Genomic DNA, 18,908 nt, shown 5'->3' with positions numbered 1-18,908 from the left:
TACGGGACCTACGGGGGGGTGGCATGGGAGCCATCTGGGGTCCATGATGTGGCGTGCTGGTCTGGGGGGGGCCACGAGTCGGGGGGGAGATGGTGGGAGCAGTCTGTCGGGGGGGAGAAGCTGCATGGGGGCTGGCTTGCCAGGGGTGCCAGGAGCCATAGGGGGAGCCGAGATGCTTGCTTTCAGCTGCCGTTTGCGGTCTCCCACGTACGTGCTGCACGCTCATCTGGGGAGCGGCCTGGCACTTAAAGGGCCAGTTTCCTTTTTTTGGTTTTGTTTTTGTTTTGTTTTTGCTTTTCCCTGCGTCAGAAATGTGCCAGTTTCTACAGTTTTCTGGGTGCTTAAGTTCCAGATAGTGCAGGTTTTACTGTAGAATAGTGAAACAAGAAAATGTAGAACTTTAGAGGAGTCAAAAAAGATTAAAATGGTCCCCAGGTTTTGAAATGTACACAATTACTGTGATTTGAATAACCAACCTGGGTCATACGCAGTAGAGGCTGCAAGAGGCTAAGTCTCCCAAATCTCACACTTCTGGGTGCTGCAGTGGTTGATTTGAGACCCCTGGAAAAATCTACTGCTCTGGTCCAGGGGCCGGAGAAGCTCTCGTTCCCCACTGCAGTTCCAGGACCTCAGCAAAGAGTATATCCAGTCTCTGGAACTCAGCAGGAAGGGGGAAGGAGTGAGTAAGAAGAAGGGCTATGTCGGAGGGGCGGAAGTTGGACTGGAGGTTGTACTCATTTGGGGCCATGAAAAGGATGAGAGCAAGCAGAGGCAGAGCCTTGGTGAGAAGAGGTGTGACAGGAAGCTAGTCTCCTAAGGGGAAGTTTCACCTATGGTACCCAATAGTAAATTTGAATATGCACATAAATAACCAGGTAAGTGAGTAATGGATTATTTGTGCACACTGTTTCTGAGACTTTGCATTTTTGAAAATGTAGGCCCCTGTAGTATTTAGATGGATAAATACAATAAAATCTATATGTGAAGTGGAATTTATTTAATTTATTTCAGATTTGACCAAAAAAGACCCCTATATCTGTAGTACAGTACCCTTCCACTAGCTGCCTGCTTTATGCTAAAACTTTGCCTGATCACCATACCACATAAAATCTACACTACTTATGAAAGTAACAATTACAGATATTGCCAGATTTATATTTTAGAAGTCGTCTTAATGCAAAACCTAGAAATTTCTTTGGGGTGATACTTGGAGCAGGAACTGTGACCTTTCCTTTTAGTTGGGTATTAGCAGTTCACATTGATTTCTCCAAGTTTACTTAACATTTTGGCATGAGTGTCTTGTTCTGAAGCTGTTCTATATGTAATGAAGTGAACAAAAAATTGAAGAAGAAAAAGAAATGAACCATAGACTTCTGACTTTGCTGTTAATTTTTTTCAAGGATTTTGAACTGTGGGATGATGTAGGATTGAACATTCCAAAGCCTCCAGACTTGTTACAACTCTATCGTGACTTCGGAAACCATCAAGTAGCTGCAAGAGATGTTGTAGATGTAGCAGTTGGCATGGAAGAGGATGAGTTAGAAGTTACCACTCCTACACTAGGGAGCGTTGCTGTATTTGGAGCACCACCGTCATTAGAAGTAAGATTGTAGTTAGGATACGTATGTAGGTTTGCTATGTTCTGTCATTAGTTGAGTTTGCTAAATTATTTTTCTTGCTTTTAGCAATGCTTACTAGTGCAAAAATTAGAAGATCAAATTAATGCATTAAATAGTGAGAAATGGTCTTTGATGGAACAAATCCGAAGACTTGAGAGGTATGTATTTTTTATTTTGCAGCATTTTACATAAGAATATATGTAAAATATTAAACAAAAACAAAAAAATCTCATTAGTTCATAGGGATTATCTCTAGAACTGGCAGAATCTTACATTTAATATATAGAATTCCATTTGAACCAGCAGAATATTTCAAATTTATGGCGTTTTAAGGGCTTAAATTGTACTGCATATTAATTTATTTTTGTCTTGCACATAATCACAGAAAATTAAGAGGACATGATAACTTAAATATAACTAGATAAGGAATCATATTTAAATATGCTTAAGTAGTGAAAGTAAAATGAACTTAAATGCTTTTTGCTATTCGTAGTTCAATTGCTTGTTTGCATTTCTCTCTGCTTGGAAAATGATAATGTGTAGGAGTATATTTCATTTCTGTCATCAGTTTCTTTTGGTTTCTAAGTAGTGCAATATTTGTGTTGCAAACACTGCTGAGCGATGTTCATTTTAACAACTATCTCCTTTTGAAATAAAAGAAATTATTAGTCTTGCACTGGCTTTTAAGTATCCATTAAGTTACAAAATAACATTTCTTCAGAGAGGTTGTATTCAAAATGTGATAATCTCTCAGTCATTTTGTCAAAGTGTATACAGTATTTACCATTTCAGCATAGGTGAAAGTACATTATATACTGAACTCTGAAAATTTATTGATAACTAAAAATTTTAAATATTATGCTCCATGCTTGTGCTCACGCTTTGTGTTTGTTGAATTCTTTGAGCTCAGCCCAAAACATAGACTGAATATTTAGAAATTTTAAAGATGAAAGGGTATAGTTACACTTCATTTCCTCTACAATGAAGAGTTGCACTTATACTGCAAAAAAAATAAACAAAAACAAAACATTGGCAGCAATTCTCAGAGCCAGGTCAACTGATCTAAGCTTGTGCTACAGGACTAAAATAGCAGTGTAGATATTTATCAGAGTGTTAGCTATCTTAGTCTGTCTCCGCAAATATGACAAGGAGTCTTGTGGAACCTCATTGTTACTGTAAACATTCACACTCAGCCTGGGCTGCTGGCTCGGAGACATAGCCCCCTTGACAGTGAGATGGATTCCCTAGCCAGAGCAACAATATCTGCGCTGGTATTTTTAACCTTATAGCACAAGCCTGAGTCAGTTGGTCTAGACTCTGAAACTTGGTTTGCTTTTTTTTTCTGCAGTGTGTAGATGTACCCTATGAAAGGAGGATAGCCTGCTAGAGTTTTCACCGATAGATTTCATGTTACATAAGACACATTACTGAGGCTGTAAAAAAGAGTTTTTATGCCACAATATTTTCATGTTTCATTTGCCTGACTCAGAGCTTCTTTTGAAAAGCCGCAAACAATGTAATATTTTTTTTTCTTCTTTTAGTAAAATAGACTTCCTCAAGAATGAAAACTTTATGGTTCCAGTGGTTTCTGATTTAGTCCACTCCTCTTTAGACCAAGTGCCTCTCTCGGTTCTGGAGGACAATGGGAGTTACTTAGACATCAAGAGTTCAGACAATGACAATAAAAATGGAGAAACTGAGGAAAGAAGCCTTCCCATATCTACAGAAGCAGATTCACAGACACCTAAAGATGATACACTAAATTCTCTCCCTGGTAATGAGAGAGAGAAATTACCTCCTTGTGCTCCATCAAAAAAAACAGCAATACACTTTGATAAACCTAATAGGTTAGTAATACAAGCATTTCAGTTAAAACTTTTATTAGATTTTTTTCCACGGTAGGGAGATTTTTTTTTTTTCTAAAAGCACAGTGCTATAGAGTTTTTAGTCCTTTTCTTTGCTTCCTAATGCATTTGTTCTTTCCATTTAAGTATAAAAAATGTTTTTCAACAACATTTCAATTGTTTTTCATTTGGGAGAGTGTGTGAGTTCATTGTGTGTGAGAAACCTGTTAAATTACACATTTTCAATTTTAAAACAATCATTTTTTTCTTCTGTCAACTCCTAAATTCAGAATTGTAGAAAGAAAACACCAATATCAAAGGAATGAATGCGGGAAGGAGATGTTACTATTTTTTCCCCTGTTTTCCATCTCTTTATGAAATTATTCTATTCCTCCTCCAGGGAACTGGAGGAATTTGGTATTTAGACACTGTTTAAACAAATGTGTACCAGTATAACTAAAGATGTTAACTGTATAATTACAATTTAAATGTGAGAAATCTATAATTTTACTGTCTTACCCTTTTAGGAAGGATTACCTTAAAAGTCTGGTAACATTAATCTGTTGGAGATTGAGATTTAACACCTCTAGAAGTATACTATTAAAATGCAGCCTTAAAACATTTAGTTTGTGAGATTAATTAAGACTTTGCATTCAGCATGTACACAGACATATTGTGTCAGCTGGTAATGGGTACATTGTGTTTCTAGTAAGTTTTATTTATGACATCTGATATGAAATGATATGCAAAATAGAAACTTGGTGGAATAATGATAATCAGTGACGCCATAATGGGGTACAATATATACATGAATGACAGAGTAGGTTGTGCTGGTCTGAGACTGGCACTGTGTGTGAAAGAAAGTATAGTCAAGTATTGTAATCATTTTAAATTAGTCAAACTGTGCCATAGAGTCTCTAGGGGTAGAAATTCCGTGCTTGAATAAGAGCGTAGTGGTAGGAATATGCTACTGACCAGGGTGAGGGTGGTGATTATGAAATGCTCAGGGACTTTAGAGCAGCTACAAAACTAGAAAACTCAGTAGTAAGTAGCATTGGAATTTCATTTATCCCCATATTGACAAGGTAAATCACCTCAGGACAGAGTGCAGAGATAAAATTTCTACATACTAGATAAAATTTCTAATGACAACCTACTAGAGCAGCTGAAATACAGAAGAGGAGAGCCTATTCTTGAATTAATCGTAAATGGAGCACAAGATCTGGTCTAAGAGGAGAATACAACTGAACGACTCAGTAACAGTGAACACAGTGTGATTAAACATCTTTGTATAGGGTTTGTATAGGAAATGTCAAAGAAACCCAGTAGCATTTAACTTCTGAAAGGGGAGTGACACAAAAGTGAGGCTAGTTAAACACATTTTAAAGGAACAATCTCCAGCGTGAAATGCCTACAAACTGCATGGAAACTTTTTAAAGAGGTTCAAACTATAAGTATACTCCAAATTTAAAAAAAATAGAGAAAAAGAGGGGGGGAACCCTGGAAAAATGCCACTGTGATAGACAAGAGTAAAAGAAGCTGTTTGAGGCAAGAGCACATCGTTTAAAAATTGGAAGCCAAAGTCTAGTGAGGAAAACAGAATGTAACATAACATCCAGCATGTCAAGTATAAAACTATAATTAAGCAGGCCAAAATAGAATTAGAGCCATTATCAAAAGACACAAACTAATAACAAACCTGTAAATATGTCAGAAGCAAGAAGTGTGCATCGTTTGATAAACAAAGATCCTTGCAGAGAAGCTAAATGAGTTTGCATTGCAGAGAATGTGTGGGAAATGGCTACACCTGAGCTCTTCTTTTTAGCTGACATCTAAGGAACTGTGCCAAATTGAGGTGTTATTAAAGGACATTTTGGAAGGATATGTCCTTAGCTATACAGGCAGTCCCCGGGTTACGTACAAGATAGGGACTGTAGGTTTGTTCTTAAGTTGAATTTGTATGTAAGTCGGAACTGGTACATATTGTAGGGGAAACTCTAGCAAAACATTTCTCCAGAGCTCAGTTTTATTCTCCCACACCTCACTTCCCTCAGTCCTTTATTCTCAAGCTGAGGTGTCTGCTGAGAAAAGCCGCTCCGCGTCTCCCTGGTCTGCTGGAGGGGGGGCACTAGCTTCGCGTCTCCCTGGTCTGCTGGGGGAAAGCAGCTAGTGCGGGGTTGCCTCACCCCGTTTGTAAGTAGGGATCCGATGTAAGTCGGATCCATGTAACCCGGGGACTGCCTGTATATACAACCAGCCTATGTAGTCATACTTCTTGAAATTCTTCTTTAGAGCATGCTCATTATCAGGGCTCAACAAATCCACTTATCTACTCGCCCGTGGCAAGTAGATTTCAGCCGGTCACCTTGTTCACCGGCGACATGCGCATGTGCGGTGTGGGTCTGGCGCATGTACAGTGCGGGGCTGGAGAGTGGGTTTTTACCGTGGTCATCAAGCCCTGCTCATTATAACACATGGGTGTAAGGATGGGGAAGTCTACTTGTTCAAAGCCATGATAAAACTGCATGAAAGAAAATCCTAAAATCCTTTATTACAGCATAACTATATATTATAAATGTTTGTGCATGTCTTGCCTAGATGGGGAGATGAAGAGAGCCTGCTTTGGATCACTGCAGTTGGCATAAAACAATTTTGAACGTGGAGGGTAGTTGGAGAAATGCCTTGTATAACAGATTGCAGCAGGGAGTTGGACATGGTTTGAGTTGAATGCATCACTAATATTTACCTCAGTGATGGGGAACTTTTTTTGGGTCGGAGGCTACTTCCCACAGAAAAGTTCATCAGAGGCCACAATCCGCATATTGCCCTTGCATACCAGAGCCTAAGGGGGCCTAGCCCAGTGTGCTCCGGCTCTGCAGTGGGGCATAGCCCTGAGCCTTGGGGGCCAGATGCAGGCAAGCTGGGGGCCCCATCTGGCCCTTGGGCCTGAGGTTCCCCACCCCTGATTCATCTGATGACTCTCTTTAAAAGTTCAATTGTTTGAATTAAACTTAAGAAATTAGGATACTTACATTCTTTTATCCAGTTAAGCTTGACCTCGCAGTAAATGAGATACTTCCTATGTTTGTTGTGTTAGTTATATATTTACTTTTAAGTTCTTGGTTACAATGCCTTCTGAGGTTGGAAAATAAATCTTGAATATTTGTATTTATCAGCCTTCAAGGAGGTTTTGTGTCTCCTTGCATGTATGAGGATAGAGCCAAGCCCTATCGGTCAAAGCCTTCAAGGATTTTACTGGATTTAATAAAATAAATTCCAGAATCTAAATATAGTCCACCAATTGTGATAGAATGTATGATGTTTACCAAGAGCTTGCTTTCCAAGTTCTGTTAATTAGGGGAAGTGGGAATAGAATATTCATCTTAATTTAAATTTAAAAAAAAGGGGGGGGGATCTGTATCATAACACTTTCAGAAATTTCTAAAGCAACCTAGATAGGAGATGATGCTTAAAGAAAATATTTACAAACTTGGAGCAACTAGGCTTTAAAATCTAAAATCTCTATACCTGAAAATGTCTTTATGTCCACAGAATAAAGACAAAAAAGTTAGTTGAGTTAAATCAAGGTAATCGCATAGCTCAACACTTCCCATCTTCTATATATTTTCTTTTACTGTTTTAGAATATCCCCCCATATGTAAAACATTTTTTGAAATGTAATTGCCAATGTGTTATGGGTATCTAAATATTTTCTGTACTCTGGCGCTGTCAACAAAGAATGGTTGTCAATCCTTACCTTAAACCATGAGAAGTCCTGTGGCACCTTATAGATTAACAGATTGATTGGAGCATAAGCTTTCATGGGCAAAGACCCACTTCATCAGATGCATGTAGTGGAAATTCCAGAGGCAGGTATAAAACATACAGGCACATGAAAATAAAGGAGTATTAATCAAAAGGAAGGCTGGAGATAACGAGGTCAATTCAGTCAGGGAGGATGTTGCCCACTTCTAGCAACTGATGTGGAGGTGTGAACACCAACAGAGGAGAAACTGCTTTTGTAATTGGCTAGCCATTCACAGTCTTTGTTGAATCCTAAATTGATAGTCAAATTTTCAAATGAATTGTAGCTCTGCAGTTTCTCTTTGAAGTCTGTATTTGAAGTTTTTTTGTTGTTGTTTCAGAATGGATACTTTTACCCCTGCTATTGTGTGTTCAGGGAGATTGAAGTGTTCTCCTACAGATTTTTGTGTGTTACCATTCCTTATATCTGATGTGTGTCCGTTTATTCTTTTATGTAGGGAGTGTCCAGTTTGGCCAAAGTATATGACAGAGGGGCGTTGTTGGCACATGATGGCGTATATTATATTCATAGATGTGCAGGTGAATGAGCCCATGATGGTGTGGCTGAAGTGGTTAGGTCCTGTGATGGTGTCACTGGTGTAGATATGTGGCCAGAGTTGGCACCAAGGTTTGTTGCAGGAATTGGTTCCTGAGTTAGTTACTATGGTGTGGTGTATAGTTAGTTGCTGGTAAGAATTCAGGTTGGCAGGATGTCTGTAGGCAAGGACCGGCCTGCCTCCTAAGGACTGTGAGAGTGAGGGATCATTGTCCAGGATGGGTTGTAAATCACTGATGATGCATTGGAGATATTTTAGCTGGGGACTATCAGTGATGCTTAGTGGTAGTCTGTTTTTTTTTCTTTGTTAAGCCTGTCTTGTAGCAGGTGACTTCTGGGTACATGTCTGGCTCTGTCAGTCTGTTTCCTCACTTCCTCAGGTGGGTATTATAGTTTTAAGAATGCTTGGTGAACATCTTGTAGGTGTTAGTCTCTGTCTGAGGGGTTGGAGCAAATGCAGTTGTGCCTTAGTGCTTGGCTGTAGACAATGGATCGTGTGGTGTGTCCGGGATGGAAGCTGGAGGCATGAAGGTAAGCATAACTGTCAGTAGATTTGCAGTATAGGGTGGTATTTTTGAGACCATCACTTATTCTCACTGTAGTGTTCAGGAAGTGGATCTCTTGTGTAGACTGGTCCAGGCTGAGGTTGATCTTGGGGCGGAAACTGTTGAAATCACAGTGGAATTCTTCCAGAGCCTCATTGCCATGTGTCCAGATGATGAAGATGTTATCAATGTAGCATAAGTAGAGGAGGAGCACTAGTGGACGAGAGCTGAGGAAGCGTTGTTCCAGGTCAGCCATAAAAATGTTGGCATATTGTGAGGCCATGTGGGTGCCCATATCCGTGCCACTGGTTTGAAGGTATAAATTGTCCCCAAATCTGAAATAGTTGTGGGTGAGGATAAATCTGGTGGCCGAGCTCTCTGTTGTGCTGTGGCATCGTCAGGGATGCTCTTCCTGACAGCTTATATTCCATCTACATGTGGGATGTTGGTGTAGAACCCCTCTACATCCATGATGGCTAGGATGATGTTTTCTGGAAGATCACTAATGCATTATAGTTTTCTCAGGAAATTAGTGGTGGCTCGGCGATAGCGGGGAGTGCTGGTGGCGTAGGGTCTGAGTAGACAACCCACTTATCCAGAAAGTCCTGCAGTGAGAGTGCCAGTGCCCTAGATGATGGGACATCCAGGATTTCCAGGTTTATGGATCTTGGGTAGTAGATAGACATACGCCTAAAGTCCTGACCAGAGTTATTCTATGTGGATTTGTTCCTGTGCTTTCGTAGGGAGTGTCTTGATGGTGTAGTTTCTTTGTGTACTTCTCAGTGGGATCTGAGGATAGTGGCCTATAGAGTGTGGTATTGGAGAGTTGTCTGAAAGCCTCCTTTTGATACTGACCTATTCATGATGCCAACTGCACCTCCATTATCAGCCTCTTAATGTCAGAGTTGTTTCTGAGGCTGTGGATGGCATTGCATTCTGCACAGCTGAGGGTTATGGGGCTACTTTTCCACAATTTCTGCCTGTGCACATCGACGGAAGCATTCTATGTATAGGGCTAGTCTGCCATTTTGACCATCAGGAGGAGTCCATGCAGAATTATTGTTCTTGTACTGTTGGTCAGAGGGTATCTGTGTGTCCTTACCTTGTATTAAGTATTCTAATACTGTCTCTTAAAGAATGTGGCTATTTGGCTGGTTGAGTGTAGCTAGTTTTTAAAGTATAAAGCTCTGCTTTCTAGGTTAATGATTTCTCAAAAGGTGTTCATAATTCTCATAGCAGTCCTAATGGATGGTGGTATCTACTTGCCATTTTCTTGATGAGAGACTGATCAGAGAAAGTTCAGATGAGCAAGTCAAGAACTCCCCTTATTTTTTAGTTTCATTGATTCATAATTTCAAACGCTGCCAAAAAGGCCTTGGCTCTTAGATCTAGATATCATAATTTCATTCACGCACTTGTTTAATGAGAAATGTCCTGACCGAAAGTTTAAGCCTGTTTCCTATTCTCGTAGGATATCTCTTATGACTGACTAAGATTACTGGAAAAAAGATTGAAAGCTTGTCCAGTATCAAGAAAAGTTATATTGAAGAGACTTATTGCAGGATATGTATTGTATTGAAATATCTGTGCAAGATAAGTCTTACTTCAGGATTTTAAGATCCTGGCATTTTTCTTCAGGATAATTTCTCTTAAGCAAACTCAGGAAGTACAAGTTTCAGCAAGATCAGGAGTGATGTAAGTGTGGCAGGTTTTCTTTTGTCTTTAGCTCCATAGCAGAAAATCTGTAAAGCAACTTCTCTAAACGCAGCACCAACACCCATGCCAGATGCTAAACTGTATACAACAAACCAAGTATACAGACATGCTCGGTGCTGCTTGTTGTCTGAGGATGCTTTCCCAACTGGGATAATTTCTATTGCAGATGAATTTTCTTAAGTTTGGAGAGTTATCCACCAAACAGTTTTCCTAAGAAAAGGTAATCCTCTTAACTAATAAATTGAACACACAATTCAAGACATGGCTCAAACTGAATGTAGGGGTGAGCAGTGAGAATAGATTAGGATCTAGAAAATATAAAATCTTTTTGTTTGTTTGGTCTATCCAGTTGAAAAGCTCTTGGGTAGGCGTCAGTTATTTGCAAAAATGATAAATCTGAGTACTGATGCCTTGCAGATGAACTTTATCTTGCTTGCATTACTCTGCCAGGTAGCTACTAGCCACTGAAACGCTATAGACTTCCTACAAAAAAAAAATCTTGATGGCAACAACTTAATCCAGTGTTGATACACAAGTTACACCTGCAGTGCATTAGGCTGAAAACAGAACTACAGTAGTGTACTTAGCCTTAGAGTATAGATATGTTGATATTAGAGGTGCTTTTCCTTCCAGTATTATCAAATATTGTTGTCTTCAGGATTATTGGACAAATGTGTTTAGTACATTTACCAGATTTCTGTTCTCTGAAATTGGTATCTATCAATTCTAAGTTTTTACACACAAAGGAATATTTTCTTTGTCTGTTTGTGATGTATCGTATCCTATCATACTCTTGGGGAAGGTATTCATCTTATGTTCTTCCCTTTAAAAGTCACTTTTAGCACAGAATTAGAAGGAAATATACAGCCTTGGAAATTCTGGCTGGTTTTTGCAGATGGCTGGAGCTTAGTGCGAAGGCTTGTAATTGACTTCTCTGGTGTTGCTATCATTAGTACTATGAGATGGAAAATGTCTCTGCGGCTCATTAGATGGGAATATGTCCAAGAAAATAAATTGAGGCAGAAATAGTGCTTTTCCCTTGTCAGTTGGCAAAGATTGTATTTTTTTCCCCTAGTGCTGCTGGTGCTAACACAGCTTTGAAACGTTTTAATTCGAAAAATAACATTTTTCATTCAATCCAAAATGGTAGTTTAACTTGAAGAAAAACGAAGTCTTTCCTGGCTTTTAAAATGTAGATCAGATATGACTTCAAGTTAAAGTTGTCCATATATAACACAGAAAACATGCAGTTCAGATGTCCCTATATGTGACTAAAACTGAATAGGTAAATAGGATTCTATCAGGGTCAACTCTGATCTTTTCTTTTCTACTGACACTTATTTCAGGAAGTTGTCACCAGCTTTCCATCAAGCACTATTATCTTTCTGTCGGATGTCAGCAGAGAGTCGTTTGGGATCAGAGGTATATTTCCCTCTAAAAGGGGCATGCTGTTTGTATCTTTTCACTGACTTCCATTAACCAAGCAATAGCTCTTGTTTTTAACAAAACATCATATACATATAGATTGTATAACAATCCTTTCCACAAGTATTAAGAAACAAGGAATATGACGTGATAAGATTTAAATGATAAATTCTCAATTTTGAGGTTTATTTATTCTGTCACGTCACTAGTGTAGTTCTTGGAAAGTTTAGTCTCCGCTTCCGAAAAATATTTTAATACGAGGTTACATTTCAGTCCCTATGTCTCATAAAAATAATTGTGTTTTTAGGTGTCTCGGATTGCAGATAGTGAAAAAAGTGTCATGTTAATGCTGGGACGTTGCCTGCCGCATATTGTTCCTAATGTGCTGCTTGCAAAACGAGAGGTGAGGAACCCAATAATATTTTCTATTTATTATTTTCACCATGTTGCCATTTTGTTTTAAAGTTTGTGTTTGTATTTTTGGAAGTCTGTTACTTGCAATCATATTCTTACTTTTGTGCATGCATCTCTGCTCGTAGAGAATGGTTTTACACCTCTGTCAGGTGAGTTCAGTAAGATTGCATGGTCTATCATATTTCTTTCTGTGCTTAAGACATCCATAGCATTCTGCAAGACTTAACTGTTACTGTAGGTCCTTTGTCACTAACTTGATGTTTTATATTAAATGGGTCTATTATTGAGTATTTTTTAAAGCAGTGGTGATTCAAATCTACTGATACTGAAGTAGAGAATTACTGTCAAAAGTTAGCAAGAGTTAATTCTAGTTCATTTGGAGTAGTAAATACTTTAATAGTATGAACATTTCAATTCATTCAGTGATTTAACTTCTGGTGGAAGTAAGTACTGTTGACTTTTTTTCCAATATAGACTTTTCACAAAGTCTATTAAAATAGTCTTTCCTATGCTGTTCAAATTTGTAATAATAATTTAAAATTAAATTAAGAAATCATATTAATCTGGACTATAAATGGATTTGTGGGTACTGCATAATTATGGATACTATTATGAATTCAAATATAGTAAAGGAAGATAGACTATTGACTTAGATGTTTTCACTAACATTTTAAGTGTTACACATAATCAGAAGTCCATAACGACAAAAAATGTCAAGCAATAGATGATCAGTTTGACGTTTTAAACTTAGATGTAATGTTTGGTCTTTTCTAAAATATGAGAGGGAATGTTCACTATTCCAAGAATTTTCCGTTTTAGTCCTCATCTATAGGACCTACAGTCTGGTAGGTTTATAGTAATGGACTTGGCTTAAACCCATAAAAGGCTTTGTGAGAAATCCTTATGTCAAGAAATTTCTACTGATCCTTGAATACATACATGTCTGTGAATTGAGTAGTTGTCAGTGACTGATATAGTGTAATACCATATCATTTGAAAATTTCAGAAAAATTATATCTGGAAAGTCTTCATTGAATATTCTGTGTAATTATGTTTCTCTTAAAAAACAATTGCAAAATAATTATGAGGAATGTGCAGGATCAGTGCTTAATTTCTTATATTTGCAGTTCTGCTTGGCAAGATGATACTCCAGCTTCTTTTCACAGCTTGTAGCATAAGCAATGTAATGCATTAATATTTTTCTAACCTGTTTCACCTATTTCCTGCCTGTTTTATTCTTGCAAAATCTGAAAGAATAAATGATTAAATGTATTCTTGCATACTTTTTTTTACTTCAGAGTGCTACTGTTTCAGTATAGTTGAAGACTTGACAAGAATACTAATTGCATGGAGAGCTTATTCTATATATTTCATTAAAATTTCACTGTAATAGCCATTAAGATAACAATTTCTTCCATGTAGTATTTTGAGATAGAATCTAGAGGAAAGATTAATATAGATTAACATAATCAGTTCTATGAATGTCGCTGTTACGGTGAGAGGCCCTAAAGGGAATCCAAGTCCTATAGTGCCAGACCAGGGGTGAGGAACATATTTTTTCAATAGGGGGGGCCACTGATCCACAGAAAAAATGATCTGGGGCCACACACTAGTGAGATTCCCAGCCAGTGGAAGCTATAAGGAGAAAAGCCTGCAGCCAAGTTCTTCCCTGCACTGGCATTCCCTCAGTTAGGGGGAGGAGAATGGCAGAACACAGACCTGCTTCCTCTCCTCCACCCTGCACCAGGTAGAGCCTGCCTTGCAGGGGCTTTAGTGCCAGTTATCCGCTTCTCCCCCTCCCCCCCTCCACAGGAGCAGAGGGCCCCAAGCCTTGTGGGCCAAATCAAGGGAAGCCAGGAGCTGGAGCTGGCCTGTGGGCCTTAGGTTTCCTATCCCTGTGCTAGACACTGTGTAAGCAAAGGTAAATCTATCCCCGTCCAAAAAAGTTGATCAAAAAAATGTACGAATAAAACTTATGAATGTTTGTCTGGAAGAAAACAAAGTCCTCACTCTGCGTTTGTAAGCAACAGGTCGGAGACTTGTTTTTTGCGCAATTGCAAAGGAAGACTGTGGTCAGATGGGGGGTCCCCCTTCCTAAGCAGATCTTAAAGTACAAGCAGTAAAAAGGGCAATATATATACCTTCCCATTACATACAACAATGGCTAGAAATTATCTGTCTGCCCACACTATTCCCTTGAGATGCTAGCTTATCTCAAGGTTCCTGTTGGAGTCAGTTTTCTATCTTTATCTTTTAGGGCGAAGCGAAGACATCATCTCTTGCAATTCTCGCTCTCGCGTTGCAAGGCCTCAGGGTTAGCCTGAGTCTTGCACTGTTGATAACAAATAAGGGAGATGGCTGTACACAAATTCCCTTTTTCCTTTCCCTGCTTCCACACTTGACAATGCGTTTGTTATAACCAATCCATATTTAAAATGTACAGTAATATGAATTCTGGCATTATTAATGTCTTATGATTACTGGTATCAACTAAACGGCCAAAATACCTAATCAACAGGGCTCGACAAATATCCTCGCCCGTGGCAAATAGATTTTACCAGCTAGCGACTGCAGGGGCTGGCTGTCCCAGTGGGCCATTTTGACAGGCTGGCCGAAGCCTGCACTACGGGCAGCGCAGCCCCATCCAATCTGCCGACTGGGTGGAGGAGTGGAGCGCCGCCGGAGAGGGGGAAGTGTGGCAATTCTCGGTGCTGGGCTGCCTGCGTGCAGCTCCGGCGCGAGGAGGCGGGATGCGAGCCAGAGGGCGGGACACCGGCAAACACCAGGATGCTGGCGTGACGTGACATCGTGACATCATGGCTGGCGACAGCTGGATTAAAAAAGGCTCCGGCAGCCCTGCAAACTGGAAGGCAGAAGCCAGGGAGGGGAGAAAAATAGGGGGAAGGGGCTTGTGCTAAGAGGAGGTCCGGAGGGGGACAGGTCAGGAGGAGAAAGGAGAAGGCACCAATGGACGAGTGCAGGAGGGACAAATGCCAGGGGGCCAAGTGGAGACTAAGGAAAAGGGCAGGAGGGGAGGTGTCAGTGAGAGGGAGGGGGGGACAGGGTGATGCTAGGAGAGGAGAGGGTAAGGGCATTGAAGCTAGAGGGGAGAGGTGCTGGGAGAAGGCTTGAAAGAAGGGGTGGGCATGAGGAAGGAGGGGATGTGTGAGGGCACAGAGGCCTGAGGGGAACAGGGGCAGAGGGTGGTGAGGGGGTGGGCATCAGGGGGCAGGAACAGTGAGGGAAGGGGGAGGCACCAGGAGGGTGCAAGTGCCAGGGGATTCTGGGTGTGAAGCAGAAGGGTGGGGGAGGGACCAGAGGAGAGAGGCAGGGCAAGTGTGTAGAGGGAGGTGTTAGGAGAGGGGATGAGGAAGGGGGGCTCACATGATCAGAGTGGGGCTACTGGAGGAGTGGGCACAGGGGGGAGAGAAGGGCTGGTGGATGGGGGCAGGTCTCAGGAAGGCTGAGGGCAGTGAGAAGGGCAGGAGTCAGGAAAGCAGAAAAGGATGAGGGGTTGGGGGGCAGCAGGCACCAGGGGAGCTGATGGAGCAAGAGGAGGAGACATGGCAGCAGAGGGAAAAGGTAGAGGTTTATAAGATACTTATTATTAACTTGGGTGCCACAGTGGCACATCCAAACAAGACACATGAACTCAATACTGGTGCACAACACAATTAATTCTGCTCATGGGAGGAAACTCTTAGAGGGAACACTTCCCCCATCCTCTCCGCCCCCGAGTTAATGTCACACACATTGGGTTAATGCAATTGCAGGATAGTTGCATGAGGAGGTTTGGTGGGGGCCAAACTAATCACTATTGGTAGGAGGATGGTGGGAAAAGTCCTTAGAGGGGCATCACATGAAACCTTTTACTTCTGGTCTTGTGTCCATCTTGCCCCGAGAGTGTTACCTCCAGAGGCATGGCTAATGGGAGTCGGGGAGTGTGGCTAACGGGGGTCAGGGACATGGTTAACAGGGGTCAGAGGTGTGGCTAATGGGGATCAAAGAGTACATTTTAAAAAACTTTGAGTGCACACCCTAATGAAATGTTGTCAGCCAACGGTCAGGGCAGTGAGTCCCTTAAGACCGGCTGAAGTTCTTTTAAATTGTGCTTGGTTCTGTTACAGCAACTGAAGGAGTCAGGTTAAAGCTTAAACAGTTACTATTTATTGTTACAGGGTAAACTTAGTTGTTAAATGCTACTACTGTGTTACAGATAACACAGACACTAGAAAGGACAGGACAGAAATTACACTAATAAGTCACTTACAGGTACCATGAAACCCTTTGGTTCTCTGAGCTCTTATTAAATGCATGCAAAATAGACACATAGCAGGTATATATTCTCACCCCTGCGTTCCAGACTTGGCATGGCCAGCATCTTTCTCTCAATCCCTCGGGAAGAAGTAGGGCGAGGTTGGGCGTCCCACAGACCTCGGGAGACAATCAATACCTGCCAGCAGGTATAGATGATTGGAGCTCAAATAGGGTGGGCTGCTGAACCTCTTTTATACCCCTTGGGTCATGTAGGCTTCTTCCTGGTTTCAAGTGGCCAATTAGGAAAAATGGCTTTGAATGCCAAGTTTCCCACGAAGGGTGCAAAGCATAATTTACACCTGGGAAAATGCAGACAATTGGGCACCTCTGGTATGTGATGGGCGAAGATTCCTCTCCTGGGACAGTGCAGGCATGTCAATTACTGGTACTAGCCATCAGGGCGACGGGAGGCCCCGGGTCATCAGCTAGCCCATTTACTGTCTGGTTTCTGTTTATGGTAGAGTCAGGGACAGGCACCACACCTGTGTTCCCAGGGCATCAAAGGCTGACTGCCTTTCTCTTGCTCTCTGGGGGGGGGGAACAAGATGGGGTTCGTGGAAAAACAAGATGGGGTTTTGTGTCTGGCTACAAATGTGCTGAGCATGCCTATGAAAATATTGTTGTAACTTTCATTGAAGTTTTTGAGACTGCGTCAAAACGTCAAAGAATGACAAACAACGATAACCATGGCCATGATAACTGACGTAAACAAACATGCTGTCCCGGTCGTCCCACTCTCCGGTGGTGCACGCCTGCGCAGTTGCGGGGGGTGGCCGGTCCCTTTTTTGTCTGGCAAGTAGGGTTTTGCATAATTTGTCGAGCCCTGCTAATTAGAATTAGTTCTTTATTCTGTTTTTGCAAAAACTGAGTTCTTGTTGGCTAATTTGGCTATCTTTAGGTACGCATTAGGTAAAACTTTAGAAGTCATTTCCAGGTTACCTAAGCAGTCTACTTAAATTTGTTGTGGTAACATGAAGTCTTGATTTTTATTCCTTCCTCTTGGGTTGAGAGGTTAACAATAATTGATTTCTGGGCAATCAGTTAGTATTACCTAATAGTTGAGATGTGAAGTAATGTTTATAGTGTCAGAAAATTATCTGTGCTACTTTGGTGGCAGTTATTTAGGCTATTGTGACAAATATCAATCGGAGGGAGAAATTAAGAGAGTCTTGAGCATTGTGTTGATCTCTTTTTTTTTTTTAAGATGGTATCAACTAAAGAATAAAAATAGATGTTTAAAAACAGAAAATACTTGAATGCTATTCAAATGCATGAATCTTTCATGTATCCAAATTACTATTCATATTTTATTTCTACTTTGGATTTTCAGAAGTTTCAAATACAGGTAATGGTTTGAAAATACACTGGTCTTGCATTGCATTTCAATACAAAGTATTGGTAGCCAATTGCTGATCAGGCTGAAATGTATCCTTCTGAAAGGACTTCTGAACATTCATAGAGCCTGCCACATGGCATTCCTTGCAGGACGGGACCTAAAATAATCGGTTAGGAGATCCTTCTTGGATTGGCACTCTTCATTATAATGAAACATTTAAGATACAAATAGCATGCCTAGCAGCTGTCCCACTCTGTTGATATTTGGCTATAAATAATATCAAAAAATGAGATTTCTTTGACTAAACCATAGCTAGGAAAGAACTATAACTCTAAACATTTGACTAAGAAAGCATTATACAGATTTATTCAAACCTCAATTTTTTTCTCACTACTTACAAGAAATAAATATCAATAATTCCTTGTGTTTGAACTGTGGCACTGATCCTGACATTGTGTGTATGCATTCCTACTGACTGTAGTGGGAGTTCTGAAAGAGCTCTGACAGGAGAAAGTTTTCTGGCAATAGCATCAGGATTTAACTGTTCTTCTTAATTGAAAATGAATAAACTGTACATGAGCCTTCATATCTTTAAATTAGCACTGTTTTAGAATCTGTAAAGTTAATTTGAAAGATTTTTCTGTGTACATAATATTTTTACAGAATGGAGGAAGTACAGCTTTCAAAGAAAACAGAAGACTCATCACTGACTCTTTTTTACCCTTGTCTATTTTAAAAGCAAACATTTTAAATGCAAATGACCATGCATAAATGTTGTAAATTATTTTCTTCAAACCAAGGTTCCTATGTAACCCACAGAGGACAGCAAAACCAGCTATACAGGTACTCTAGGCAATGAAGATTAATTGAATCTTCTCACATTTTCTTATAGCGTGTTGCTGTCTTATGTGAAGTTAAGATTTCTGAAGAATTCAACTTGAGTGTTGCTAATTATTTTCTCTTTCTGGTATTGGTTGAGAAGAAAGGCAGTGCTCAGATCTTATACAACAGCCAATGTAGAAATCGTTCCAGTATTATCTAGGAAAAGAAAGCAAAAATACATTATGTATTTAAACATGTATTTGTATGAAGATGTGGAACAGTAATAGGTAACCTGCATCAGGGGAATCTGACATGTTAATGACTTTGACTGTCTGCAGGTACCATCCCCTGCAGGTCCTAGAGCTTTTAGTTGTCTGTTCCCAGCCAAAGGGAGCTGCAAGGCGTGATGCCTGCAGACAATTAATATTTGCAAAATGTCACATGGTCTGCAGTCTTATTACCCTGATGGGTCAGATGTGACCTATGGACTGCAGGTTGCCCACTAAAAAT

At 40.3% G+C, this 18,908-nt stretch overlaps 1 protein-coding gene across 7 annotated transcripts in view; it reads left to right on the top strand.

Annotated features, from left to right (window-relative positions):
- The window catches only part of RELCH (RAB11 binding and LisH domain, coiled-coil and HEAT repeat containing), a 123,905-nt gene that overhangs the window by 31,020 nt on the left and 73,977 nt on the right, over positions 1-18,908 (top strand). For all 7 annotated transcript variants that reach the window (XR_012901714.2, XM_075921384.2, XM_075921383.2 and 4 more), the window contains exons 6-10: positions 1,401-1,601; positions 1,686-1,777; positions 3,161-3,466; positions 11,431-11,506; positions 11,817-11,912. Coding sequence is in view for 6 of the 7 variants with exons in the window: in XM_075921384.2 (XP_075777499.1) it covers positions 1,401-1,601; positions 1,686-1,777; positions 3,161-3,466; positions 11,431-11,506; positions 11,817-11,912 (771 nt within the window). In the remaining variant the exon portion in view is untranslated. The remainder of the gene's footprint in view (positions 1-1,400; positions 1,602-1,685; positions 1,778-3,160; positions 3,467-11,430; positions 11,507-11,816; positions 11,913-18,908) is intronic.

Source organism: Pelodiscus sinensis, chromosome 2 (genome assembly GCF_052426305.1).
Source record: "Pelodiscus sinensis isolate ZL-2025 chromosome 2, ASM5242630v1, whole genome shotgun sequence".
Classification (NCBI taxonomy): domain Eukaryota; kingdom Metazoa; phylum Chordata; order Testudines; family Trionychidae; genus Pelodiscus; species Pelodiscus sinensis.
Note: the sequence above shows the minus strand (reverse complement) of the source record. Positions and strands in the feature narration are given on the sequence as shown.